General features: G+C 40.7%; 4 protein-coding genes across 6 annotated transcripts; 2 read left to right on the top strand and 2 right to left on the bottom strand.

Moving 5' to 3' along the window:
- Positions 1 to 4,784: 4,784 nt before the first annotated feature.
- Positions 4,785 to 7,322, bottom strand: LOC125582464 (meiosis-specific protein ASY2-like). The gene is made up of 5 exons (XM_048749194.1): positions 7,103 to 7,322; positions 6,898 to 7,032; positions 6,633 to 6,811; positions 5,914 to 6,591; positions 4,785 to 5,834 (listed from the first exon to the last, which is right to left on the bottom strand). Exons 1-5 carry the CDS (start codon positions 7,320 to 7,322, stop codon positions 4,785 to 4,787), a joined length of 2,262 nt encoding a protein of 753 aa, XP_048605151.1.
- A 2,340-nt stretch (positions 7,323 to 9,662) lies between these two features.
- On the bottom strand, positions 9,663 to 13,568 carry LOC111207050 (tRNA (guanine(10)-N2)-methyltransferase homolog). Its single transcript, XM_022704633.2, has 6 exons — positions 13,276 to 13,568; positions 12,992 to 13,203; positions 12,607 to 12,924; positions 12,450 to 12,524; positions 12,303 to 12,377; positions 9,663 to 12,214 (listed from the first exon to the last, which is right to left on the bottom strand). The coding sequence occupies exons 1-6, from the start codon at positions 13,463 to 13,465 to the stop codon at positions 11,663 to 11,665; spliced, it is 1,422 nt and encodes a 473-aa protein (XP_022560354.1). The 5' UTR covers positions 13,466 to 13,568; the 3' UTR covers positions 9,663 to 11,662.
- Positions 13,569 to 13,648: 80 nt separating this feature from the next.
- On the top strand, positions 13,649 to 15,092 carry LOC111206686 (glycine-rich RNA-binding protein RZ1A-like). Of its 3 annotated transcripts, none has more exons than XM_022703906.2 (4): positions 13,649 to 13,775; positions 13,913 to 14,033; positions 14,166 to 14,775; positions 14,869 to 15,092. In XM_022703906.2, exons 2-3 carry the CDS (start codon positions 13,923 to 13,925, stop codon positions 14,757 to 14,759), a joined length of 705 nt encoding a protein of 234 aa, XP_022559627.1. In that variant the 5' UTR covers positions 13,649 to 13,775; positions 13,913 to 13,922; the 3' UTR covers positions 14,760 to 14,775; positions 14,869 to 15,092. The 3 variants fall into 3 exon arrangements, with proteins under 3 accessions (XP_022559627.1, XP_022559628.1, XP_048602888.1); XM_022703907.2 differs by having other exon boundaries at positions 13,726 to 13,808; XM_048746931.1 differs by lacking the exon at positions 13,649 to 13,775 and having other exon boundaries at positions 13,893 to 14,033.
- Positions 15,093 to 15,812: 720 nt separating this feature from the next.
- LOC106378664 (SEC1 family transport protein SLY1-like) lies at positions 15,813 to 17,902 on the top strand. The gene has a single exon (XM_022703971.2). The coding sequence runs from the start codon at positions 16,870 to 16,872 to the stop codon at positions 17,662 to 17,664; it is 795 nt and encodes a 264-aa protein (XP_022559692.1). The 5' UTR covers positions 15,813 to 16,869; the 3' UTR covers positions 17,665 to 17,902.
- The last annotated feature ends 9,999 nt before the right edge of the window (positions 17,903 to 27,901 follow it).

Below are 27,901 nucleotides of genomic sequence, written 5' to 3' on the forward strand. Positions count from 1 at the left end.
ACCTTGCGGTGACTCGGTTCGAGCCGTCAAAGATTACAAACGTCAAGCAACCACCTCTCAGAAATGGCCTTCTCCAGTCGAAAATGATCACCAGATCACTTTTTCGGCACTAGACACCAAGGGCGTCCACATGCCACATAACGATCCTCTCCTCGTCGACCTTGACATCGGCGAATGTCTGGTCGCAAAAGTCCTTATTGATACCGGCAGCTCAGTCGATCTCATCTTTCGCGACACACTCGACAAAATGGGAGTTGATTTAAAAGATATGAAGCCTTCCTCTCGCACGCTCACCGGCTTCAACGGAGCCTCGGAGCAAATGATAGGGACAATTCGCCTTCCAGTTTACGCAGGTGGTATAACCCGCACCGTCAAGTTCTCCGTCATCCGCGCCAAAGCACCCTATAATGCCATACTCGGAACACCATGGCTGCATTCCATGAAAGCCGTCCCTTCGACTTATCATCAATGCATCAAGTTTCCCGGAAAAGATGGCAAAACTCAGACGATTCGGGGCGATCAACAAGCCGCAAGAGAACTACTGATCGCAACTGTAAAGATGCAGCAGCAAGCTTCCCTTGTCAACTCCGTCAGTAAACCACTCAACAAGATATACCCTCAGAAGGAGGAAGTTCGCGAAGTCGCAATTGATGAATCCGACCCGACGAAAATCATCCGAGTTGGCGTCTACCTGTCCGACGACGTATGTTCACAGATCATCTCTTTCATCAAAGACAACGCCTCGACGTTCGCCTGGAAGACTTCCGACATGAAGGGGATCGACCCCGCAGTTACCTCTCATGAACTGCACGTCGATCCGACGTTCAAACCCATCCGACAGAAGCGACGAAAACTCGGTCCAGAACGATCTAAAGCCGTAAACGAAGAAGTCGACAGGCTCCTCGACGCGGGTTTCATAACCGAAGTCCGATACCCCGAATGGTTGGCTAACCCGGTTGTCGTCAAAAAGAAAAACGGCAAATGGCGCATATGCGTCGACTTCACGGACCTCAACAAGGCGTGCCCAAAGGACAGTTACCCACTCCCTCATATCGATCGTCTCGTCGAATCAACTGCTGGTAACGAACTCCTAACCTTCATGGACGCTTTCTCGGGATACAACCAGATCTTGATGCATCCCGACGATCGCGAGAAGACGGCATTCATCACCGACAGAGGGACCTACTGCTACAAGGTGATGCCCTTCGGGCTAAAGAATGCCGGCGCGACTTATCAGCGACTCGTCAACCGAATGTTCGCCGATCAGCTAGGCAACACCATGGAAGTGTACATCGACGACATGTTAGTCAAATCGCTCAAGGCCGACGATCACCTAAACAACTTACGCGACTGCTTCAAGATCTTGAATGACTACGGGATGAAGCTCAACCCGGCCAAGTGTACCTTCGGTGTCACTTCGGGAGAATTCCTCGGCTACATTGTCACTCAACGAGGAATCGAGGCTAACCCCAAGCAGATCTCGGCGATCCTCGATCTTCCAAGCCCAAAGAACAGCCGCGAAGTACAGCGACTAACCGGACGGATAGCAGCTCTCAACAGGTTCATCTCGCGATCAACCGATAAGTGTCTTCCCTTCTACGAGCTACTAAGGGGCAACAAGAGGTTCGTCTGGGACGAGAAATGCGAAGAGGCGTTCAATCAACTAAAGCACTACCTCACAACCCCCCCAGTACTATCAAAGCCAGAAGCCGGCGACACATTGTCTCTCTACATAGCCGTCACATCCTCCGCTGTCAGCAGCGTGCTCATTCGAGAAGATCGGGGAGAACAGAAACCAATCTTTTACACAAGTAAAAGAATGACCGAGCCAGAGACGAGATACCCAACACTCGAAAATATGGCCTTAGCTGTCGTCACCTCGGCCAGGAAACTGCGACCCTACTTTTAGTCGCACACGATTGAAGTACTCTCTAAAACCACTCCGAACGGTTATGCAGAATACCAACCAGTCAGGACGATTGACTAAATGGGCGATGGAGCTGAGCGAACACGACATCGTGTACAAGAATCGCACAGCAGCAAAGTCACAGGTCCTTGCAGACTTCTTGATCTAGTTAACACCAGAGCTGGAGCAAGACCTCATCCTACCAAGTTTGAACTGGATCCTCCACGTTGACGGTTCATCCACGAGTAAAGGGTCGGGGGCAGGAGTGCAACTGCAATCACCAACAGGAGAACTCATCCGGCAGTCATTCGGTTTTGGTTTTGCGGCGTCAAACAACGAAGCTGAGTACGAGTCCCTCATCGCAGGGCTCCGTCTCGCCAAGGCAGTAAAGGCCAAAAGGATCAGCGCTTACTGCGACTCTCAACTTGTTGTAAGCCAGTACCTCGGCGATTACGACGTCCGCAACGAAAGGATGGACGCCTACCTCAAACTCGTCCAAGACCTCACGCGAGACTTCGAGTTCTTCGAACTCACGAAGGTTCCTCGCGGAGAAAATGTCTGTGCCGACGCCCTCGCTGCTCTAGGAAGCAAGCTACACGATCAAGTCAAGAGGACAATCCCAATCCATAAAATCGAGAAACCGAGCATCGACACGAAGGCGGAACAGACTGCAATCGCAGCAGCGATTAGCGAAGCAATGGACATCGACGAAGCAGAACCTCCTTCGCAGGACGATCAGCCAACAGATTGGCGCAAGGAACTCATCGATTACCTCGCTGAAGGTTTATTGCCCACCGAGAAATGGGACGCGCGGCGACTGAAGCGACGTAGTGCACACTACGTTGTCATGGACGGGGAACTACACCGATGGACCGCGACGAAGGTGCTACTCAAATGTATCTCCGGCGAAGAAACGAGACTAGTCATGGCCGAAACACATGAAGGAGCAGCAGGCAATCACTCGGGGGGACGAGCTCTTGCATTAAAAGTGAAGAATCTGGGATTCTACTGGCCAACCATGAACGCCGACTGCGAGAAATACGTGCGCAAGTGCGACAAATGCCAGCGTCATGCTCCCACCTTACACAGCCCAACGCAGTTCCTTCATACCCTAACTGCTCCATACCCATTCATGCGATGGGGAATGGACATCATCGGTCCAATGCCGGCATCTCGCCAAAAGAAGTTCATCCTGGTCCTCACAGACTACTTCACCAAGTGGGTCGAAGCCGAAGCCTATGCCAACATCACCGACAAGGAGGTGCAAAACTTCGTCTGGAAGAACATAATCTGCCGACACGGGCTCCCATACGAGATCATAACAGACAACGGTTCGCAATTCATCTCGCATCATTTCAAGGGATTCTGCGACAGATGGCGCATTCGACTCAACATGTCGACCCCGAGAAACCCGCAGAGTAACGGCCAAGCTGAGTCGACGAACAAGACCATCATCGACGGTCTGAAGAAACGACTCGACTTAAAGAAGGGTTGCTGGGCGGATGAACTAGATGGTGTCCTGTGGTCCCACAGAACAACTCCTCGCGGAGCGACGAAGGCCACGCCCTTCTCAATGGCCTACGGCGTCGAGGCAATGGCTCCCGCAGAAGTGAATGTGACGAGTTTGCGCCGATCACGAATGCCACAAAACGTCGAACTCAACCGTGACATGCTGCTCGACGCACTCGACGACATCGAGGAAAAGCGCGACCAAGCACTGCTCCGTATCCAAAATTACCAGCATCAAATCGAGAGCTACTACAACCAAAAGGTTAAGTCGCGTCCCCTCGAAATGGGCAATCTTGTTTTAAGAAAGGTCTTCGAAAATACTAAGGAGTGGAAAGCCGGCAAGCTTGGAGCCAACTGGGAAGGACCATACAAGATAGTCGAAGTCATCAAACCAGGAGTATACCGCCTCGAGACTTCAACAGGCGAAGCAGTACCGAGAGCTTGGAACTCCAAACATCTCCGCCTCTTCCATCCTTAGTCAAAACGAACACTTTACCGAGTAAATGCGCCACTAAGGCCACTTTTACTCGGTCTCCTAAAAAAAAAAAAAAAAAAAAAAAACCGAGTAAATGCGCCTCAAAAGCCACTTTTACTCGCAATCTAAGAACTACGAATGGCTTGATTCCCACAAAGGGATACGTAGGCAGCCCAAAAGAAAAAGGGGTCCAGCCGAAATAAAAAAAAAATACAAACCCCCTCCCCGAGGAATCGACCTCCGAAACAGACGATCACTTAAGCGGTGCCGATGCGAGCACGTCCCGGCTTCTCGAACAAGCGTATCGGTACTCGCGTCCCACGATGGATATGTCCTGATCAGACACGTATTCACGGGGGTCGACCGTGTTGCGATTTAAACCAACACGACCGAGACAACGACTCCAACTCACCCTGTAATTTACTAAAGTAAAGTTTGGCCCACCGAACGCTTGAAAATTACGCTAGGGTCGATTTGGAACCGTCAACGTCGAGGACTTATAACTAAACTCAAACGACGAACGATCGCGAGTCAAAGAAATCGACCGAGACAAAGTCATAACGAGCTTAACAATACAACGATTCGATATCTCGACTATAATTAAACTCAAATGACGAACGATCGCGAGTCAAAGAAATCGACCGAGACAACGTCATAACGAGCTCAACGCTACAACGATTCGATATCTCGAATAATGTTTATACTAAACAAACAGTCACTTCAAATCTTGATAAATCATGCATTTGATAGACAAGTACAATAAAAAGACACAGATAATACGATTCGAAGAGTTGTAACAGAGGAACAACAAAGTAGAAGCCTCGAAAGGCAAAAGTCTAAAAGGCAACAACATAAGTCCTCCGAGACTCAAAAGAAAACAACAAACAAGGAAAACTAAGCTTCCCGATCACTCTCGCGATCATTAAGGGCGGAAAGCTCCGAAGCCCTGACGCTCGATTCGCGGGCAATCGGAGAGACTTGCACCGCAGCATCCTCTGACACCTCGCCAGTGTTTTCCTCGCCATCCCGACGAGACTCTTCTGGAGGCGGCAAATCGCGACCCTCGACTGAAGTGTCCGAAAGCACGAGGACAGGAACGTTATTTCCATCGACTCGGGCTCCTCGACCAGGCACCCCTTCCTCAAGAACAGTCAAAGGGTTTTCGATAGGAAGCGTCGGTTCCTCGCGCCTTTCTCCGACCGGACGAGTACACGAGACATGCAGATTCGCCGCAGTCTCCGGGTCGATTAAGCCAGCGTTGGAACCATACGGATCGAGACCCGCCAGAATCCGAGCATCCACAAACTGAGACTCCAACACGAGAGGAGAGAGTCTAAAATCGCTTTCAGGGATCTCGCCAACCTTCAGCTGCTCAGCCTCTTGTTCGTACTTCCTCTCGTACTCGACGAACATATCAATAGAGGCTTGCGGTATGTCGTTCCCGGCTCCTTTCAAGGCCTCGAGGCACTTCCTAGTCCCAAAGGCTTGGCTGTAAAGTAACCGAGCCTCGTCGTAAGGACCCCGACGCTCCTCTCGAGAACGAATCCTGGTGAAGCAACGACTAGCCTTGGCGGTCATTTCTGCCTCAACTCTCCCCCTTTCTCTCGTCACCTCCAAGATTCTGGAGTCTCTCAGACGTATCATCTCTCGCTCGTGCGTGGCAGCGAGCGAAGCCCTCTCGCTCTCGAGGTCAGCATTCTTCGGTTCAAGCTCGCGGATGGTTCTTCGAGACGACTCCAGCGCGGCTTTAAACTCATCGCGTCGAGCAACGGTGCGGGCCACCACCCCGTCGAGCTTCTGTAGATTGGCCCTTGACTCGTTCAGTTGACGAGCAGAAACCTCTTCCTTCTCAGCAAACTCTTTCTTGGCCAGCTCGAGCTCCTCTAAGGCTCCTTTAAGGGCCGTGTCGTATTTATCAATCACGACATTCATCGTGCTATCACCCTGAACACACGACACAATGGAAATCGTGAGAAGTTAGGAGTCAAGGAATTTAAAAAAAAAAGAGGACCAAGCCGTTTACCAGCAGTTTGGCCCTTGCAGCTTCTTCGTATTCACCCCCGAAGATAAGGTCCTTCACAACAGGAAGAGGTTTCGCCCTCCCTCTTAGTTGACAGAGAAACTCCCCACATTTCTCTGGAACGTACACTAAGGGAGCCGGTCCCTCATAGTGGAAGTCGACCTTATCGGGAAAGCTGAATCCGGGATCCCTCCTTAGGATAGCGGAGCCACGGGAAGAAGTACCGGTCTGGACGGCCCCTCCTCCGACGGGAACTGGAGTTCTCTCGCGAGGAAACGTCAGAACAGGAGACCGCCTCTCATCATCGTCTTCGTCATTTCCCCTCCTTATCAGGAGTGGCGACCCTTCGCTATCTTCCTCGGAATCACCCGAGCAGGCGGCATTAAGAGAAGTCTCGCGTTCCCCTCCTTCACTTACTCCCTCCTCGTCATTCCGTCCCTCCGAGGCTTCAGCCTCAGAACCCCCCTCTTCGGGCTGAATTTCTTCTCCTCGAGCATCCTCTTCCTCTTGCTCGATCTGCTCGTCAGCATCTTCCAACTGCTCGCCGGCGGACTTCTTCTTTGTCCTTTTCTTCTTGCTCTTCTTCCGGGGCTCACTGGAAGGAGGGACATCACTCGTCTCCTCAGTACTCCTCCCGGCTCCCGAACCATCGCCTCTTTTTCTTTCTTGCCCTTCCCCGCACTTCTGGCATCGGAAGGGAAAACCTCGTCAGAACGAGGAACCGCCGTTGAGGGTCCTTCCCCGCTAGTCAGCCCCAGCTGGGCCGCTATTATTGCGCTCAAATCAGGAAGAGTACCCATCTTCTTCGCCTCGGTAATTTGTTTTTGGATGTCTCTCGGGAAGATGTCCAGTCGCTTAGCGCGAATGGGAAGAACGGTCGGAAGGTTGGATCTCCACTCTCCTGAAAACATAAGGCAGAAGGGTCAAGACGCGACAGATAAAACTTGCGACTAAAAGAGCACAGTCTAAAGGTGCGAGAGAACGTACTTCGAGCGATTCGATCTTTAAGCTCACGGATCTTTTCGACGGAGATCTCGGACCAACGATAGATTCGAAGCAGAGCGACGGCGCGAACACTCCTCAAGAAATCTTCGGGATAAACTGGGGAGGTAGGATGGCCAACTGCATACAAAGCAAAAAATGGTTGGTTAGAATCGACAAATCGCTTACGGTTCGCGACAGAATATTCTACCGCAAGAACGGTTCCAAAGAACTCGGTAATCGTCTTGGGGAGGCTCCTCGAAGGCCGAGCTGTCGGACTTAAGGAAGAAGTAGGAGCGCTGCCAGTTCTGCGTCTTATTCGGATGACCGGCACACACATTGCAGTTCGGTCGCATCTTCACCGAGTAAGTGCCATCTTTCATGTCGGTTATCGAGGTCATCTCCTCGAACGACCTAACGCTCATCGGCATGTCGATCTGCTCCGCCAAAACCGACAAAGTGACCGCTAGACGCAGCGAGCCATTCAGCAGCTGACTGATTCGCGAGATCTCGACGTCTGGCGTATGCTGTAATCAGTCGCGGGATGGGGAACCAGCAACGAGTGTCTTCCTGAAAATAGGATTTGTATACCGTCTGGTACACCATCGGAGGAGACCAGGGTCTCTACGCTTCCGTAGGCACAAGGAAGGTCACGCCTACGGCACCCGCAGCCCGAAGAACCCTCTTCACGCTTCCAAGAGTCGACTTCGTCTTCTCTACGCCTTCCCAGTCCTGACCGGCCAAGAAGGCAGGACGCAATAAATCGGGATGAAGTTGAGGAAGCTCTTCGAAAATCCCGTCGGGGTAAAAGGTGGTCGGGAAGAACTCGGCCTCAGAATCATCGTCCTCCGAGAGACCAACCTCCGCAGGTCGAGCTCTCAGGGTGATCGAGTCAACAGGCATCGCCCCGCTCTGCCCGTCTCTCGAACATTCCATTGCATCCCTCGCAACGACGTTCTGACATCCTTCTCTCGCGAGTCTCGCAGCATCCGCAACCAGAAATCGATGAGAGCGAGATAGATTCGCCGTGTCCATCATCGCCGCGCGATGAATCGCCTCCGGATATCCGACACGATCCCCGTCGGGATTCCTTGTTGGATTCGACGTCGCTGCGACTGCCTTTCCCTTCTGTTGCTTCGATAGCCTCTGACCCGACGACATCGCAGAACGGAACGGTGAAGAATGTTTCGAATGAATCTAACAACGCTTAGAGAGATAAAGGAAAGAGAGAGAAAGTACCTTTGATCGCAGAGAAAAACTTGAAGAAATGAAAGGGGATCTGCGTATTTATAAGGAAAAGAGAGGGAGGGAAACTCGAGGCGCCATCATTAGGTCTATTCGGGCCCAAACGGGCCTCGAAATCCACCCTAAAAACCCAGCGGACCCTCGCGACGTTTCGACTTCTCGGTTCATTTAAAAGAAAAAAAAGGGGGGGGAATTCGAGGTGTCGTCATTAAGCCTAAACGGGCCTAAATGAGCCTTGAAACTCTCCCAAATGTCCAGCGAACCTTCGCGACGAACCCTTCTTGCGACACAACGACCAAAAGAAGAGATAAAAGCCACTACTGCTCGCTTTCGAGAGAACAACGCTGTGCGACTCATCGACCAACCGTTCTAACTTTCCGACAGGCCTCCTATCCCCTCAAACCTCCAAACCTTAGAATCCATCACGAGCTGGAAAGCACTCCGCTCACTGATGGACTAGGGGGGGACTTACTGTAGAGGATGGATTTGACCATCCCACAAGGCCCGAGGAATAGGAAGGCCTGGCCCGAATTAGGAAGAGCGACGGCTCGATCGGTCGGCTCGAGAGTCAGATCTCTCGGCTCGACTCTTGAGTACTTTTAGTTGATCATCATCGACTGAAGTACATTCGGCTCAGCGGCTGCTCGGACGCCTACGGGCTTCTCGGCCCAGCAGAGGAGGCCCACCAAGATGGCGTAAATTAGGTCAAGGACGAGGCATCAGGACGTCTATATAAGGGAAAGGAGAGATAACGAGAAAAGGATCCGAAACCACTGATTAACATTTGGCGGCTAGATTAGGGTTTTCACCTTTGCTTCATCTCACCGTTAGTTGTACTTTTCCGGTAGCTTATCGAGCTACCGGCTTCCTTTCTGTCGCGCTCTCTTCTTTTCCCTTGTAACCGATTGAACGTTTTCTCTCCGACCATTAATAAGACGTCTTTGTTTAAACCCACATCTTATTTATTACCGTTTCTCGATCAAACAAAGAGCTAAGGAAAAAACTCGACAAGGAATCCATTGCTCCAGAGATTAAACAATCTGATCAAGAATCCGGGAGTAATAACAATCACCATGACTTACCGGAAACTCTACGCGGCAAAGAGAAATATCTGGAAATACTAACCCGTGAGTTGGACGACAAAGTCAGGTTCAGGCAGAGACCAGTTGAAAGGCCCGGGTCTGGTGCAGGCAGAGGCGTTTCATATTCAGAAAGAACACATTCCCGGGCTGGATCAGTGGATGAGTCCAGGAGTTTTGAATCCACAGAGAGACCTAGATCACGTGGTGCAGTAGATGCCTGGGTTAGACCGGTCGATGATCAGCCAAGAAACTTCCAAGGAGGAAGCAAAGAGCGTGGATTCTTCAGCAACAGGTGAATGTAGTTAAACCTGATATTTGCATCTAGGCTTATTATATATCTTCAAGTATCTTATTATTAATCTAGGGTTTCCAACAGGCCTTCGTCTAGGGAAGGATGGTAACAAGTAAACGAAGAACGTGGGATGTTTAACTGCTACTACAGTACACAGTCCCAGATTTTGAAGAAGACTTAGAGAAGCGTTTATTTATATTAATTAAGAATCTCCTAATCACGTGTGACAAGAAAGTTTTTTTATTTTGAAGACTTTAATCCTGATTTTCATAGTTTAAGAATTTAATCCTGATTGTTATATTTTTGTAGGTTAATCATATGCTTATGTATTTTTTGCATACATTTGTTTGCCAATAACCCTAAAAGTTATCTGTATTGGAAAATGGAAACACATTCAGAACTACAGCGTTCAGCACAAAACCAACCAAATACAACAGAAAGAGTACAAAATATTATGGAAACTCATATCATCGTATATATTGTGTATCAATTATCATTACTACTGCCTTCTTCCTCACGCTTGTACTCTGTATATATTATTCTCTTTGTCAATAATATAGATTCATTCAGACCTATATTCTCTACATGGTATCAGAGCCAGGAACTCCTCCAACAACCAGCCAGTCTCCACCAACCAGACGGGTTCCACCAGTTCACAGTCAAGTTCCCCTCCTCCTGCTGCAATCCGCAACCATCACTCGATGCAAACTAGATCAAAGAATGCCATCACCAAACCAAACAAGAAGCTCTCATTGGTCTCTGTGGCTTGTCCCTCAGCACATCGTGAACCCAATACATGGCAACAAGCAATGAAAGATCGGCAGTGGAGGGCTTCTATGGGCTCTGAGTTCAACTCGCAAATCGCTAAAGGGTATCATCAACGAGCTGGAATAGACTTCACGGACACGTTTAGTCATGTGATTAAACCCACTACCATCAGGACGATTCTTGGCATAGCAGTAAACTGTGAATGGCAGATTCGTTGAGTGATGCTTCGCTTTTCATCTTGAAACGGAACCGGGATTATGTATATCTACTTGTGTATGTCGATGACATGCTAGTCACAGGCACCAATCCTGCACTTGTGGATAACATAATCACACAGCTTGGAAGACGTTTTTCTATTAAGGACCTCGGTCAACTGAGCTACTTTCTTGGTGTTGAAGTTACAAAGACATCAAAGGGGCTTCATCTTATGCAGAGGAAATATATAAATGATCTCCTTCACAAGACAAACATGCTTGATGCCAAGACAGTAGCTACTCCACTTCCCTCATCACCGAAACTTAGTCTTCACTCAGGAGCACTGTTACAAGATCAGAAAGATTACAGAATGGTAGTGGGAAGCTTGCAATATTTAGCACTTACAAGGCCTGATATTTCTTATGCAGTCAACCGCCTTTCCCAATTCATGCATAGGCCGACAGAGGATCACTGGCAGGCTGCAAAAAGGGTCTTGAGGTACTTAGCAGGAACCACTACACACGGTATCTTGCTCACAAAGCAACAAGGTCCATCTTTACACGCCTTCTCAGACGCAGATTGGGCAGGGGACACTGATGATTACGTTTCCACAAATGGCTATGTCATCTATCTTGGTAATCAACCCCTATCATGGTCGTCCAAGAAGCAGCAAGGGGTCTCACGCTCATCTACAGAAGCGGAATACAGAGCGGTAGCTAATGCAGCAGCGGAGTTACGGTGGATTTGCTCACTACTTACGGAGCTTGGAGTTATTCTACCCGAGAAACCAGCTATCTACTGTGATAATATAGGCGCTACATACCTCTCTGCTAATCCTGTTTTCCATTCACGTATGAAACACATAGCAATTGATTTCCATTTTGTACGGGGACAGGTTCAGAATGGCATCCTCAGAGTAGCTCATGTCTCTTCAAAAGATCAGTTAGCTGATGGCTTGACAAAACCTCTGTCACGGACTAGGTTTCAGGAGCTCAGGAACAAGATTGGAGTCACTGGACTTCCTCCATCTTGAGGGGGTGTATTATGGAAACTCATATCATCGTATATATTGTGTATCAATTATCATTACTACTGCCTTCTTCCTCACGCTTGTACTCTGTATATATTATTCTCTTTGTCAATAATATAGATTCATTCAGACCTATATTCTCTACACAAAACTCAGTGCTTACACATACTTCCCTCTATACTTAGGTTTAGGATCTTTAAAGCTTTTGGTATCAGCATGAATCTGTGAAGGATCAGAAGGTTTAAACACAGAGGAATGAATATTACCTTCCTCTAACCACTTGAGATGATTCTCTCTAAACTCCAAATGCATTAAACGAGCAGCTTCCTCAACCTCTTCGCTATAAGGCTCTACTTTCACCATGGTCAGCAAAACCCTACTGTACCGCGAACTCAAGATCTGTTCAGAGACAGCCACCAACTTGAAACACGGGTGCTCTGGAAACTTAACCTCACTGCCATTCTCATCTCTCAAAACCGGGAAGAAAAAGACTAGCCTCCCTTTCATCACCAGCATTCTTGCAGCGAGGTGAAGCAGATCATGAACACACTCCACTAGACTATATGCACCAGTGGATGGAATGTGATCTGTTCTTTTGTCTTCAGGGACTGTGTAAGGATCCACCGTCCCTCTCAGGATTTTCCTGCCACCGGATTTACGTCCACCAGCTCGAACCCCGTAAGGTGGATCACATATAATCGCATCAAATATCTAAACCAATGAATACAGAAGACACACACTTATGATCTAGACTCAAAATGTCATAGGTAATAACGAAAGAACCGAGAGATTATATCACCTCGTTTAGCCCGGAACGCCAAGGAGGAAGATTATTATCCATTCTAAGTAAAGCAACTGGCATAGGTAGTCCATACTGCATAAGGGATAACAGATGTAAGACACCCCAAGATACCCATATGAAAGAAAGAAAAATTTAATCACCAACCTGCTTGAAATTGCTCCAAACATTACAGTCTGGACCACGTCCATCACGCACTACTCTGATATCAATATCTGCACCCTAATACAATAACCTTTCTATCAGTTTCAGATCCAAGAAGCCGCAAAAAGGGTATCAAGAAAGCAAGGGAGGTTATACAAACCATTGTCATTGCACCAAAACGTGCAGCAGAAACGAGAATGCTCCCTGTACCAACGAAAGGGTCATACACAAGCTTTCCAGATGTAGCTTTAGCTTGATTAGCCATCAAGAAAGCCATTTCAGCATCCATAGCAGTCGGGCCAAGGTAAGTTCGAGACTTGAGCTGAAAAGCAGGTAACAGCTTCCTGTCAGCAAAACCAGCCTCCCTCCCAAAGAAGATTCTTCTCTGGAGAATGGGCTGAAGCCCATTGTTCTCTTCAGACTCATCCATCTCCATGATGAAAAAGTTGTGATCTGGGTTCTTCAAGTTAACCTTCCCCTGCAAAAACGATTAAACCCCTTTGAGAAACAAGAAAGTTTCCTTCTTTGGAAAGCCGGAAACATACGTCGAAGGGGATGTAAGTAAGTGAGTTGATTCTCTCCCTCTGCTCATCGAAAGTCAGAGCCTTTCCGAAAGTTTCGACGGAGATTCTAAATGTGGAATCAGAAGCGAGAAACGGGAGCTTGCGAGAATCAGGGAAGCTTTCTATGGAGTCTTTAAGCTCTTCGTAGCAAGTTCCTTCACCCCAAAGCTCATACATTCCTTTCACCAATATGCCTACACTAGCACCATTTCTTGTGAGAAACAAACTAAAAGAAGAAAGATGAGGCGAGAAAGAATCGTACTTACTTCTCTTGGCGATGTTCTGTGCGATTTCTTCGGAAGAAAGATGAACGAAGTGGAATGGAGTATCGTTATGGTGATGTTCAGGGAGGCGCCATTGAAGAGACTCATCTTCTCCGAAGAGTTCGGCTAATGCCTCCACCTCTGGCTTTCTGAAGTCTAGTAGCCTATGATAGAAGACGCATAGAAACCACATCTCTTGTTTTTCTCCCCCAAATTCAAAACCCTAATTCGTCAGGCGACCTGAGAAGAGGAAGACGACGGAGACGACGGCGGCTTAAAACCTCTCTTAAAACCCTAGGCCCAATTACAAGCCCATTTAGTTTGAATAGACGGCCTGATATATTTAAATGATTAAATAATTATGAAATGACGGAAATATCCCCGAGAGCCGAGAGGTATACGATAGGACTTTTGGATCGTCTCTCTGCTTTCCAGGAATTAGGGTTTTGAAGCAAATCACAATCAGATCTCATCTTCGCCGCTCTCTCGTTTCTTCTTACCAGGTTTAGTTCGCGAATCATTGTCGTCTTCTGGCTGTGTGTACTTCAGGATCTGTTGTCCTAATCGTATTTATTTACAATGTAGCTTACTGGATCTTATGGGTAACCGTATTTATTTTCTTCGGACAAAAATTTGGCAGTTCGTAGAAGATGTCTGAAGAGGTGGAGTACCGTTGCTTCATTGGTGGACTCGCGTGGGCAACGTCTGATCGTGGCCTCAGAGATGCCTTTGAGAAGTATGGTCACCTCACTGAGGCTAAGGTATAACCATTTATCTCTTATCTGCATTAGGATCTGAGATGTTGGAGGCTGTCTTTAGTAAATTGTTTAGTTGCTTGCTTCTTTGAGTGAACTATGTGTTTCCGAACTTAGCCTTATCATTGACATTGACAGGTGGTTCTTGACAAGTTTTCTGGGCGTTCCCGTGGTTTCGGGTTCGTTACTTTTGATGAGAAGAAAGCTATGGATGAAGCCATTGCAGCAATGAATGGGATGGATTTAGATGGGCGGACTATCACTGTTGATAAAGCCCAGCCACAGGGTGGATCTGGCAGGGATCATGATGGTGACCGCAGTCGTGATCGTGATCGCGGCTATGACCGTGACCGTAGCCGTCCCTCTGGTGGTGGGAGAGGTGGTTCAGGTGGTGGAGATTGCTTTAAGTGTGGCAAGCCCGGACATTTTGCGAGGGAGTGTCCTGATGAATCCGGTAGAGGTGGTGGTGGTGGTGGGGGAAGGTACAGCTCGAGGGATGATAGGTACAGCTCAAAGGACGACAGGTATGGTGGGAAGGATGATAGGTACAGTGCAAAGGACGACAGGTATGGTGCAAAAGAAGACAGGTATGGTAGGGATCGCTATGGACCTGATCGCAGTGGGGAACGCTCTGGAGGACGTAGCAGGGATGATGGCAGCCGTGGTGGTTCAGGAGGAGAGAGGCATGGCCGTGCTCCATACGATCGCCCCAGAGATGGCGGCTTTCACTAGAATTCTACTCCAGAGGGTATGTATGCCTTTATTTAATTAATATCTCTGCAAAGTCATTATCTGCTGGTAATTCCACTTACGTTGAAGTCTCTTCACACTTATTTTGCAGTCAAACAAGTGGAAGGTTTCTGCGTTCGGCTCTCTTGTCAGGTTCGAAGTTAGATGCTCTGTCTGGTTTTAGTGCATTTGGATAGCTCAAGAAAGAAGTGTCTTTGTTTTGGCCATTAAAACTCAATAGTCGGCTTATGCGCTAAAGTGTTCTCTTTTACTTCTTTTGTAAACTCTTCCGTTGTATAATCTAATTTTTTAGCCGAAAAAAACCATTATCTAGTATCCTGACGTGTGATACGTAATAAGGGATCGTTCATTTTTTTCTTTAGTAGTGTTTTTCATATTGAACAACCAACGTATGAAAATAAACAAGTCATTTAATATAGAGAAATACTTTTTTTGGTGAACTAGTATTAGAGAAATACATTAAATGTCTTAAACAAGTTTTTATAACAAATATATCAAGTTCTTTTAAAAGGTGAAAGATATTTATGTTTCTTTTAAAAGGTGAAAGATATTTATGTTTATAGCTAACGGGGAACGGTTTTATACATAACATATCGCGATGTGTTCAATTCGTACCCGACTTATATGGCAGTATAAAAACATATTTGAACTTTCGAAAATTTCAAATAACATACTCTATGTTTATTTTTTGGTGAAATCATACCTGAGTCGTCACATTAGCTGCACGTTATCTAATTTTGCTGACGTGAGGATGTCACATGACCAATTTTTTTTCTTTTTAAAAGAAAATTAAATAATCGTTTTACAAAAATAATTTTTAAGAAAATGTAAACTTTATAATTTTTATTATTTAGTAAAATTAACAAAAAATTATTATATAATTAAATTTTAATCTTATGTAAGAGATATATTCGTAAATATTTTGATCATATCACAAACCGTTCTAATAAAAGTTATATATGTGTTGTCGTGATCATATTTGAACTTTTGCTGGATAGATTAAATTTTACTCGAGGCCAGATCTTGTTTTTCTTGAAAACAAAGCAGGCTGATGAGGTTGATATTTGTTCTTTTTTTACGTTAAATATTAATAATCTTCCGGATTGGATTGCAGAATGTGTATTCCGGATGCTGAACCTGAACGAACCTTTGGATCAAAGCGGCGGCGCGGAATGTTTCAAGGTCTTGATCTACGACGATTTTTGTAAGGATGTTATCGCTCCCTTAATCAGTGTGAAGGATCTTCGTCGTCAAAGAGTTACACTCCAATTACACATCCATGATAACGAGCGACAGCATGTTCCTACTGTAGCTGTGTACTTTGTTCAACCCACTGAAACCAACATTCAGAGAATCATAGCAGATGTTTCTTCATCTCTCTAAGATACCTTTCATCTGAACTTCTCCTCCTCCATCCCCCGTCCGCTCCTCGAAAATCTAGCTTCAGGGACTCTCCACCATTCCGGTGGTTCCATTGAAAGAGTGCATGATCAGTATTTGGAGTTTGTCACTTTGGAGGACAGCTTGTTTTCCTTGTCACAACACTCTGTCTATGCTCAGCTGAACGATCCATCAGCAACAGGCAGAGGAGATATTGAGGAGATGGTCGAAAAGATTGCTAATGGCCTCTTTCATGTCTTGGCAACGCTTGGTGTGGTGCCTGTGATCAGATGTCCTGTTGGAGGACCAGCGGAGATGGTGGCACTTTCATTGGATACCAAACTCAGGCATCATCTTCTTTTGTCCAAAAACAACAGTCTCATGACCTCCCGGCCTTTGTTGTGCATTTTTGATAGAAACATTGACCTCGCTGTCGGGATTCAACACGATTTCAGATACCGGCCTCTTGTTCACGATCTTCTGGGTCTCAAGCTCAACAGTTTGATCATTCCAGGTGCACAAAAGAAGAAAATATTATTTTAGACACTTCTTCTGACCCCTTTTGGTCCGCCAACGCTTCTCTTGAGGAGTCGCTTCAGAGATCGAAGCTCATTTGAACAAGTACAAGGAAGACGTGGAGGAGGTGAGCAGGAGAACCAGCGGTGGTACCACTAGCACTGATCTGATTGGTGGGGGGAACACCAAGCATCTGATGGATGCTGTGAACTCACTTCCAGAGTTGACAAGCAGAAAGCAGGTGATTGACAAGCACACAAACATAGCCACCTTTCTCCTAGGACAGATCAAGGAGCGGTCTCTGGATGTGTACACTACCAAAGAGAATGCCATGATTAAGGGAGCCAGGATTAACCTCAGTGATCTCCTTTCTGTTTTGAAAACCAAAGGCACCAAGATGGACAAGGTACGCTTTGCCATCATGTACCTCTTATCCTTGGATACCCTTCACCAGCCTGATCTTGAAGCCGTGGAACTGGCCTTGCGTGAGGCTGAGGCTGATACAAGCGCTTTTCTGTATCTCAAAAAGATCAAGTCCCTGAACGTGTCTTTGGCAGCATCGTCTTCTGCAAACTCAGCCAGCAGAAGCAACATTGTTGATTGGGCTGGGATGCTCTATGATCAATCAATTAACGCTGTCACTGCAGGAGTCAAGAATCTCTTAACCGGTGATCAGCAACTGGCTGTGGCGCGGACTGTTGAAGCTTTAGCCGAGGGAAAACCCAACCCCGAAACAGACTCATACCTTTTCCTCGATCCCAGAGCTTCAAAATCTGGCTCTACTAGCCATGTGATGGGGGGGGGATTCAGAGAAGCGATTGTTTTCATGGTCGGTGGGGGTAACTACATTGAATATAGCAGTTTGCAGGAGCTCTCGCAGCAGCCTCAGGGGACGCTCAAGAACATTATCTATGGAGCCACAGAGATCCTTAATGCAACTCAGCTCGTCGAGCAGCTCGCCATCTTGGGACAAAAGATAGGACTGGGATAAGAGAGCGGGTCTTGTCAGCTTCTGAGATATAAATTTACAAGTAGTTCACTTGAACCGCTTCCTTGTCAGTGTGAGCTCCTTGACCATTTCAGTATATCTCTTTTAATTGTTCATGCTTTCTTGGTGCTCTTCTATAGGGTATATCTCCCCTGCAAGTGTTTCTTGTGGGTTTAAGTTTAAATAAAAACACAATGTAAGAGATTTTATGTTGGTGTCCCCTTGTTCTGGCTTTTTTTTTCCTTGCTCTCCTACTATGGCTTCTTGCTATTCGGTAGTTTATCTGCGTGTTTCTATGTTTAGAACAAAAAAAAAAAATTCATGCTGATTTTGACTGGGTATTAATATCAGAATATTCTCTCAATGACATAGAATTGTAGTTATAGTGTCAAACTATGGACAAAATCCTTAGATGTATCTTGCTTTAATTGTATACTAGATTCTCATCAAGGGCGGATATATTTTTATTTTTTTTGATATTTTTGTTTTTGTAATCATATTTGTGTTTAATATTAATTTAATTTAATATTTTTTTTTGGTAATTATATTTAATATGTCACGTTGTATATCTATACACTTGTGCCATATCCATAGTTATGCAAATATGTTAATATTATCTTTACAAACTTTAAGTAAAATCACGTTAAAATAGGTTAATATGGTCTTTGCTAAATTTATTATATTTTTTGTGTATATATATATATATGTAAATAGATTAATATGGTATTTACTAACTTTAAGTAAAATCATAGCTAATAAATATTTTTAATCGAATAACCTATTTAAAATCCATTAAACTAAATGAGTTTATATGAATATTTATTTCTATTAAAGTTTACTTAAACCCGTCATAAAAATTAAATGTCGTTACTAACCCGCTTCCACCGCTAATTAATATTAATATTAGTTAACTTTTAAAGTTTCAGTTTATAGTAAAAAAAACTTAAGAAATATATTTCCATCGGTTTGTATATATATTTATGTTTTAATATTATACATATTTATAAATATTTAACATTTAAAAAAGTACACTTCTTAAGTTTCAGATAAATAAAGCTATATAGTATTAAGTTAGGAAATAGATTTATTAATATATACTAGAATCGTGACCGCGCTACGCGCGGATAATATATTTAAATTTATTGCTTTTATATTTGTAATTAATAGGCTACATTTTTTATTTGTATTTATTTTCTAAAAATATTTATAATTGTATTTTTACCAGTTTTAACTGAATATTTGTACATTATTTTAATTTTTTTTTTGAATTTTTACTATGATTTTTAATTTTTTTACTTTTTCATCACAAATTTTTTGTTAGTATAAAGTAGGTTCATAATTTTTGAAATAAGAAAGAATAACACATCTAACACCGTAAACATGAATAATGTAGTTTGGTGTTTTTTTTGTTTTCTATTTAGTTTTAATTTTTTCTTTGAAGCTTTGAATAATGTTTATGAAGTTGTTGTAAAATATTTTGGATGATGTTGAGACGAACAATAACTTTTTGTATTCTTTTGATTAGTTTTTAAATATAACTTACATGGTTAATGAAATATTTTTTACATTTATAATTTTTTTGGTTGTTGCTTTGAAAATTATTTAAAAGAAGTTGCTAGTTCATCCCAAATAAATATTAGCATATTTGTGAATCAGTGAGTAATTAATTCATTAGAACTTCATTTTCATTAACTGTAAGAGAATTGTTTTTGAAACTGACTGTAAGAGAATTTTGGTATCTATATTAAACCAAAACTAGACCATGATCCGTGCGCCAGCGCGGATATGAATTTTTGGTTTATGGTTATTTATTTAACTAAATGATGTATTTTTAATATTTGATGTATTATATTCATCAAGTAAATAATTGTTTTGGCATCTTAAACCATCTATTAATGATTTATATTCGATAGCATATACAAAATTGAACAAATAGACATAATTAGAGAATTGTAGACGATATATAAAAACAATGGTTATTAATGTAAAATATGAAGAAATATTATATCACATGTTTAAAGAAAATAAAATGATTTTTAAACTTCTATGAAAAAATTAACATATAAAAAAGGGTGATGAATTAGTCATCAAATTGTAAATAATTTCATACTTTTGTTAATAATAAATTATTTATAGTCTTTGTTTTTCGTCAAGATAATTATTAAATGTACATAACATTAATATTTTAAAAGGTCATATTATGAAAGCCCATGTTGTAACCGTTTTTTTCCGGGAAGTGTAACAAAAAAAAAAATACCTTTAACTCTTCGTTTTGTTTAAGTTCTGTGTCGGTAAAAGATTAAAAAAAATCTCTCTATCTTTTTCAATATTAAATTTGAAGCTTATTATGTGAAAATCATACGCAAATATAGGCAATTGGTTGGAATCTCTATATCTTTATATTCTTATAAATTTTAAATTTATTGTTTCCTCTTGTGCAAGCAAATCAATTACCGAAGTAATAGATCAATTGGTTGGAATCAAATATATTCTTATAATTAGTGTAATTATGGTTACAGTTTCTATATTTAATAGGTACATTAAAGATACGACTTTGAAGATATTATGTTTTGATTGATAGAAGATATTGGATTTTGAGTTTGTATTTATTGATTTGTTTTTTTATAAAACTTAGAAAATCAGTGGGATGATTGGTTGGTTGATACACCCTATAAAGAAAACGAAAACTACAGGTGGTTTAACTATTGTACATCGATCGATGCATGATGTAAGTTGACTATATAAAACTTGAGCATGATCATTTCAAACTAAAGTATAGGTAGGTTATATGCATTTGGTATATTGTAGTTAATATATTTTAAATATTGCATAAGTCAAGTGATTCACGTTTTCGTACAAATAAAATTCAAGTTCATTATTGGGCCGTACTCGTCGGTAATAAGCTACGTTAAATATGATGTATTTTTAGGTTCATTTAATGACATTAAGTTTAAATTTCATTAAGAAAAACTCATTAATTTAACTGGAAAAGACAAGCATTAAAATATGTAGGTTTATTTAATGACATTAAATTTAAATTTGATTAAGGAAAACTCATTAATTTAACTAGAAAAGACAAGCATTAAAATAGGTAGTTTAATTTAATTCTCTGTGGCATGGAAGTGTAAATAAGTTAGAAAACTTAGGGGTATTTTTTAAAGGGTATTTCTCTTTTAATAATATAGATTTTGGTTTAACTAATTTTTATTGTAATAATCTAGCTAGAATTATTTTTAGTTTATTTGGTTAAGCTAATAACATAGTTTTGTTGTGTATATCAAACCAATATTGCATAACCATACTTTTTGTGAAACTGATGAACCTAATCAATCGGTTAAATTAAACCAAAAAATATGCTTACACGTTTCTTTGTATTTTGTTTTGAAGACGTAAGCCAATAAAAACTAAAAAGAGAATTTAATAATTGTTAAACTAAAACAAAGATTAATTCTTAATTTAACATATCTATATATATAAAGAAATGTTCGCCTCTCTCCCGTGAAGCCACGTCATCAATTTGTGCGTTCTGGGAGTGACACGTGTCCCATTTTATATTTAGGACTAAAATAAATGAATGCAGTTAAGGGTAATTGAACCCATCACCTCTAGCACTGGTAATTTCTCTTAGAACCACTAGGCTAAAGTCACTTTTTATAAATATGTGGCCGCGAAAATACTTATTATCGTGTCAGCTGGAAGCTCATGCTTCTTCTGTTTGTGGCCAGGGCCGACACTGAACTGACGTCAAGATGAAGATCGTGAAGTTAAAAACTTTGCTCCAAACAATTTTGCAATGTTTCCAACCTTTATAACTTGATGCATATAATATATATCAAAATACATTTGTTGTACACGCTTTTATTAGTTTTGCTTTTAAAAGAAGGTATTTACAGTTATAAATGTTTTGTGCCAGTGAAATAATGGTTGAAAAATCTCTATACATATGTCATTTTAAAATAACACCCAACTTCTATATATAATCAATACATATGTCTATGTTATATTCTAGACTAAATATTTTCTCTTTTAAAAATATAGAAAACAATTTTTGTAGTCTACAAGCAAATGTTGTAGAGCAAGTATGCATTATACAAAATAATATATATTTAAAATCCATACACAAAAACATAAAAGTTGTTATAGGTCTCTTTCTGACACATGCACACTCCACTATGAATAAAAATTAAAAAAAAAACAGTATTGTCATCAAATTTTATCACAAATCCATATTTGTACATCTATAATTATGAGTTGGACAATTAGTTAATTTGATACAATACCAAAGCAAGAATAATCGAAAAACAATTATACCACCGCATACTAATAAGTAAGACATAACAGATAACCAAATTCTTGAATCTTAAAACAAATTTCAACTCGAGCATTTAGTGAATATCAAATTAACTAATATCCCGCCCGTAGGGCGGGCCGACCCTAGTGTTTTACATAAACATCTAGATAAGAAGATAACATATCTATATTTAGATGGTAACTAAGATTTGTTTATTTTTATTCAGCTTCCTCATCGTCATGTTATATATAGTCTCCAATAATAATAAAAAAAACAAATTTTAAAATCACCCAATGTGAGCTTCAGTGGTTTCTAGACCACGTAAAGCCACACCCTAACCAGTTTGTTGGAGCTCATTGCTACCTAGATTCAACTATTACAAAGGTAGCTTCGATTATATTACTTTATAATTATATGAATGTATTTTAACTTTAAAACTGCCAATTATGTATTTGAATGTATAATACATATGTTATGTATTTTATAAAAAAAATTATAAAACTAAAAAATAAATTATGGGAATGCAAAAATGAAATATTGATAGAAACATACTGTAGATTACATTATTGGCAATAATATTACATCAAAAATTATTTTAACACTTTACTTAAAATATATTGTATATAGTTTTTTATTATTATTTAAACCAAAACCTCGTGAAAATTACTTTAACTACCGTCTACGTGCAGATTTTTTATTATTGTTTGGTTTTCTAAACATTTTTCGGATGTAAATTTCTTTTGCACATCATCCAACGAAACATGTCACTAAGATTATTTTCAATGGTTATTTCTTTTTTTTTCTTTTTGAAAAAGGCTTCAAGTTATTTCTATTTCTTATTCTAAAAGTACTGTACAATTTGCTCAAAAAAAAGTATAGTACAATTATTTATATGAACATATAATCTTTCACGAGACACTGATTTAACAAAGGGAACCACATTTAGATGTAACGACGCGTTTCCTTTGTGTTATGCACTTCCAATGTAATTAAATTAATCATTTCTGTGTTTCCTCGTATTTAATGAAAACCTTGTTTGTATACATGAAACGAATACCTGAATCTTTTTCCCTGCTACTCTTGCAGGTACAACGCAAAATATTCAGGTTGTCACTGAAGATGATTTAGGCAACCCAAGTCAGACAACAAAACACGAAAGAACTAACGCTTTACTCATGAATGCTGGTTCAGTTCACGGTAAAATCTAGCTTCTCTATTACTATACTTCCTTTGTTCCCCTGCTCTGTTTCTTGTGGTTTCTTTTTCTTTCAGTGAAAACAATTTAGCCTAATTTTAAGATTAATCAAAGAATTGTGGTTATTAGATCTCTTTGTCGTGCTCCTCATGGCAATGGCAGACCTACACATCATCATCATCATCCCAAGAAGCCAATATGTCCTTATTCTTTGCTGTCTGGTCTATTTTTTCTCAGCACAGAAAAAGACCAGAAGATTAACCAAGCCAAACCCTGAAGTTCCTCTTGTATAAAAAAATCTCATTTTCGGGAAAAAATCCAATTTAAGTTCAATATGGTAACTTTATTGAGACATTTTGAATAAAGCTCAGAGCTTTGATCACTTGTTGTTTTCTCCAGTTTTGGTTCTGTTTTAAAATAAGCGAGACTAAGGAAACAATCCACGATATTTCTATATGTAAAAAACTGAGAACGGTTCTGTGGTACATTTTTTGAAATGATTTTGTGTTCCGACTTATGATGTTGATCTTATTTGGCACACACATCAGCTCCACCCAGCAGCTTACTGTAATAATTTGGAGAAGCATGATTACAAAGATTTGACCGAGGAAAAGGTAACAACCTCGATACTTAGTTTATAATACAACTGCACAATGGGAGGAAACATTTGGTAGAAGTTACTGGAAAGCCGGTTCAATATACCTGCACATGACACAATTTTGCCTTATGCTTCTAATGTTTTGCCAAAGAATCAACCGCAAAAGAGAATTCCCTACATCTAATTCAATTTCAAGAGGTGGAAGTTGTTGAGTTAGTTTCTTCAGGGTTTGTTATTGTTTATAATTCAGTCTTGTGTTTTTTTAAAGACATGCTAGTTCGCTTGGAGAATATTGATGTTAGAAACATACCAGATGGAGATAAAGGAAAGCTCTCGGTTGTGTTTAGTAACCCAGTCTGATTCTCTTTTCCATGCTGATCAGTTGCCGTTGTGTAGGTTTTAGGATCAGCGGTATCTCGGCTTGTCGAGGAGCTGGATCAAACTGGAGGAAATCTGCTCCTCATATCTCTAGAATCGTTGCTTAGTTTCCACCCCGGTAGCAATAATTTGGTGCACTAAACACTGTCACCACATTCTTTTCCTGTTACCATAAATTTTTTGAAAGATCAGTGATTCAATCCACAGTTATGATAAGATAGACTGACCAATCATGCCTTTGGCAGAGCCTTGAGCAATTGAGATGAGCATACATGACATGCCACCAGTTAAATCCTTCCATGAGAAGCTGATGTGCTCTTGTTATGAGACTGCGTCCATTGTTGTCACTGAAATTGAGATGTCCAAATAATAACCATCACCAAGTGGAGATAACCCACATCGATCAAGGGGACCAGACCATAAATCACAAATTGGTCCTTCGTGTTGCACCTAGACATACTCCAAATAGATAACCAATAAGTTATTATTTTGCTCTTTGAGAAAACAACCTAATAGTAATTTGGAAGTTAGCACTTGAACCTTGAGAGCGGAAGGAGGGAGAGACCCATCAAAAACTCATATTCAAATTCAATCCGAACTTAAGGACCTGGGCAGGAAAAAGGGAGGTGGTGATAAATGGTGTAGTTGAAAATTACGTCTGATGAGGGGAAGATAATCGAAAAGGTCCAGATGCATTCTCGTACTTCCTGAAACATCGTCATAAAAACCATAGCTGGATCAGAGAAGCAAACACACACATCAAACATGGTAATATTTTTTTTATTATTATTATTAAGCTTACACTTGAGTAATCTGCTGAGTCTTGAAATTTCCTCGCAATAGTGTAAAACTGAGAAAAGTCTGAGCAATTTCAAATTACACATCAGATCAAATGATCTATGACACACAGAGAGAACATATATTTTCAATCTTTGTGATAGCAGTGACAGCTAAATACGAAAATAAACGACCAAGGAGATCCATACCTGTAGGGGAAGAGATTTTTGAGCAGGTGAAGAGGATCTCAAAGATATAAGAGCATATCCCTCGTCTTAGAATTACCTGAAAGCCTCTCAAAGAACCTAATTGAAATAAAGAATCAAAGAATGGAAAAATAATAAAATCAAAAGAGTAGAAGAATCAAAGAACTAAAAGACCTAAAACTCGAGCTTCTTTATTCCTTCCTCTTGGATGCGACTTTTATTTTTATTTTGTAAGCAGAGAGTTTTGATATTTATATTTCATCTCTCACATCTGAAAGCACTTTGGGGAGATGAAGAGAAAAATCAGAATGAGAGCGAGTGAGTCATGAAGGTAGGATTAAACAATGTAACTGAACGACATCGAATGGGTCGTAATTAAACGGTTAATTGCAGCGATTGGAAACGTCGCCCGTGAATTGTAAAAGCCAGAGACTACGGTGATGGAAATTGAAATTGGATGGAGAGCTGGACTCTTTAGTGATGGACCAATTTTCGTTATTATCAGCCCATATGAGAGTTAACATTCTATTTCGACTGCAAAATGAGTGACATTGCATAATAGAGCTTCATAATTGGTCGATTTTTTAATCATATGTGGCATAGCTCTCCTTTGAGCTTATTCTCCTTTTAATATTGTAAGATTATTGTAACCTGTTGGAAGCTTGGCCCATTTTACACTCTTGTATTCGATGGATATAATCTTATAGTGTGTATTGTTTCTTTTTTTCTTTTTAGTGGTATTTTTGTAAATTTTTCCATTTTCCCAAGTATATTTTAGAATTCTTTGCAACATTTCAATGGCCACCATACTTTCATAACTGAACAATTTTTACGTTTTTCTTGTTGTTTACAGTTTTCAAAATATTAGTTATTTATTCTGTTAATAGGTCATGAAAAGTAACCGATAAATCACCTTCTCTAAACAGCGTAACAGTTTCTTCAAGAAATCTCATCCGCTTTATATTCTTTGCAATGTGTCAGTATTTATTTATTTTAGTGGTTATTCAGTTTTGTTTGCTTTTATTACGAATACAATAGAAGTGGAAGTTTCAATATTATCAATATATAACCATCTACTAATTTTTGAATTTGAATGAAATGGGTCCCGAGATTTTTGGGATTAAAGTGGATGATTAATAAAAAGTATTTACAGTTATGCAGTTATATTTATATTTATATTTATATATAGGTCTAATGTTAAAAAGTAAAAGATTAAATATTTAGTTGGACACAACATATATCAATGGGTCATGATCCTAATTTAATAGTATTGATAGATTGATAGATATAAAGACACTTTAGATTTGTTACAAATAAAAAATAAACACTTTAGATTTGGGTTTATATCGTCAACATCTTTGAAATGATATAGTGAAAAAAACAAATTCTGACCATCAATTAATTTTAGATGAATTAATTGGTGTTTGTGGTCTGTTGTAGAACTTCAACAGGTAATATGTTTGCTCTGAAATTGTTAAGTGAGTTCAACCTCATTTATTAGTTACTGTAAATATTATAAATCTTACGAAAAGGTAAAAAAAGAAATATTTAAATAATTAGAATGTTGGATTTTTAAAAATAGTTTATTTATTTATAATATATCTATTGATATGATTCTGATTATATATGATATTATATAATGTTAAAATTGGTATCATCATGCTAGATCTTTAGTCATTTTTAATTGGGTCGACGATCGATTTTTCCACGATAACTATCATATAGTATCAGATCTCCACCGAACCATGACCTCATTTCAGATCCCCATGAATTAAAAGTTATAATAAACTTATTTCTCCACGAATTGATAGTTCGAAACTTAATTCCCCATAGACGATGGTTTTAATTGGTTTACTAGTTTTAATCAGTTTACTATTAACTAAACACATTTAAAATTAACGAAACCAAACAAAAACCCAAATCATTTATGTAATTTTTTTTATCTTCTTCGACAGCCATCTTAAACAAAAATATTTGTCGCCATTATCATCAAAGGTCACACGAAGCTTACCAACACGAGCAGCAGCTTTAGTTACAACACACGAATCATATTGATTCACACATAGGAGAAATTTGGAGAAGATACAAAGATGCCATAAAAGTCTGGTTGGCTTCTAGAATCATACATGGAAGCTGAATAGATCGTGTTTGAATTTAAATGTAAAATGGCAATCTCAGATTGCTAAGAAAGAACACATTCTTTGTAAAAAGTTTTTTGAGTTGAAAAAAATTTGACAATTCAAAAAAAAAAAAAGTCTATGCCTTTTACTGCTTTTGCTAACATCAGAAAATTGAAACAGAGACAAGTAGTCATGAGGACAAGGAGTTTGATATCCAAAATGTGTGACTTAAAATCATGAGAGGTTTAGCAAAAAAATCATGGGAGAAGATCGTGAAGAAGAAGATCAATTTTTTTTTCTTTACCAAAATTGGGTTTTTGTTTGGTTAAGTTGGTTTAAAATGTTTGGTTAACAGTAAACCAATTAAAACCACCGTCTATTGGGAATTAAGTTTAGAACTTTTGATTCGGGAAGAAATAAATTTACAACTTTTTCGATTCATGGGGATCTAGAATAAGGTCATAGTTCGGTGGAGATATGATGCTATATGATAGTTATCGTGAGAAAATAGATCGTCTACCCTTTTTAATTTATCAAGATCCAATGCTCCTTATATAAATAGATTACTCATTGTGTAGTTATATTATTCTAGAAAGAATTAAGAGAGATCTTTATAAGATAAAATATAAATGAATATATGTTTTTAGAGTTTAACCTATAGTAGAAGTTTAGGTT

Source organism: Brassica napus, chromosome C2 (genome assembly GCF_020379485.1).
Source record: "Brassica napus cultivar Da-Ae chromosome C2, Da-Ae, whole genome shotgun sequence".
Lineage (NCBI taxonomy): Eukaryota > Viridiplantae > Streptophyta > Magnoliopsida > Brassicales > Brassicaceae > Brassica > Brassica napus.

Bases quoted from the DNA above. Each gene is read 5' to 3' on its own strand.
- LOC125582464 (XM_048749194.1), bottom strand. From the start codon at position 7,322: ATGCCGATGAGCGTTAGGTCGTTCGAGGAGATGACCTCGATAACCGAC. The intron at 6,812-6,897 runs GTACGTTCTCTC...TTATGTTTTCAG, and splicing joins TAAAGATCGAATCGCTCGAA to GAGAGTGGAGATCCAACCTT. The intron at 6,592-6,632 runs GTTCCTCGTTCT...CGATGCCAGAAG, and splicing joins GGGAAGGACCCTCAACGGCG to TGCGGGGAAGGGCAAGAAAG.
- LOC111207050 (XM_022704633.2), bottom strand. From the start codon at position 13,465: ATGTGGTTTCTATGCGTCTTCTATCATAGGCTACTAGACTTCAGAAAG. The intron at 13,204-13,275 runs GTAAGTACGATT...GTGCTAGTGTAG, and splicing joins ACAGAACATCGCCAAGAGAA to GCATATTGGTGAAAGGAATG. The intron at 12,925-12,991 runs GTATGTTTCCGG...TCGTTTTTGCAG, and splicing joins TTACTTACATCCCCTTCGAC to GGGAAGGTTAACTTGAAGAA.
- LOC111206686 (XM_022703906.2), top strand. From the start codon at position 13,923: ATGTCTGAAGAGGTGGAGTACCGTTGCTTCATTGGTGGACTCGCGTGG. The intron at 14,034-14,165 runs GTATAACCATTT...TGACATTGACAG, and splicing joins GTCACCTCACTGAGGCTAAG to GTGGTTCTTGACAAGTTTTC.
- LOC106378664 (XM_022703971.2), top strand. From the start codon at position 16,870: ATGGATGCTGTGAACTCACTTCCAGAGTTGACAAGCAGAAAGCAGGTG.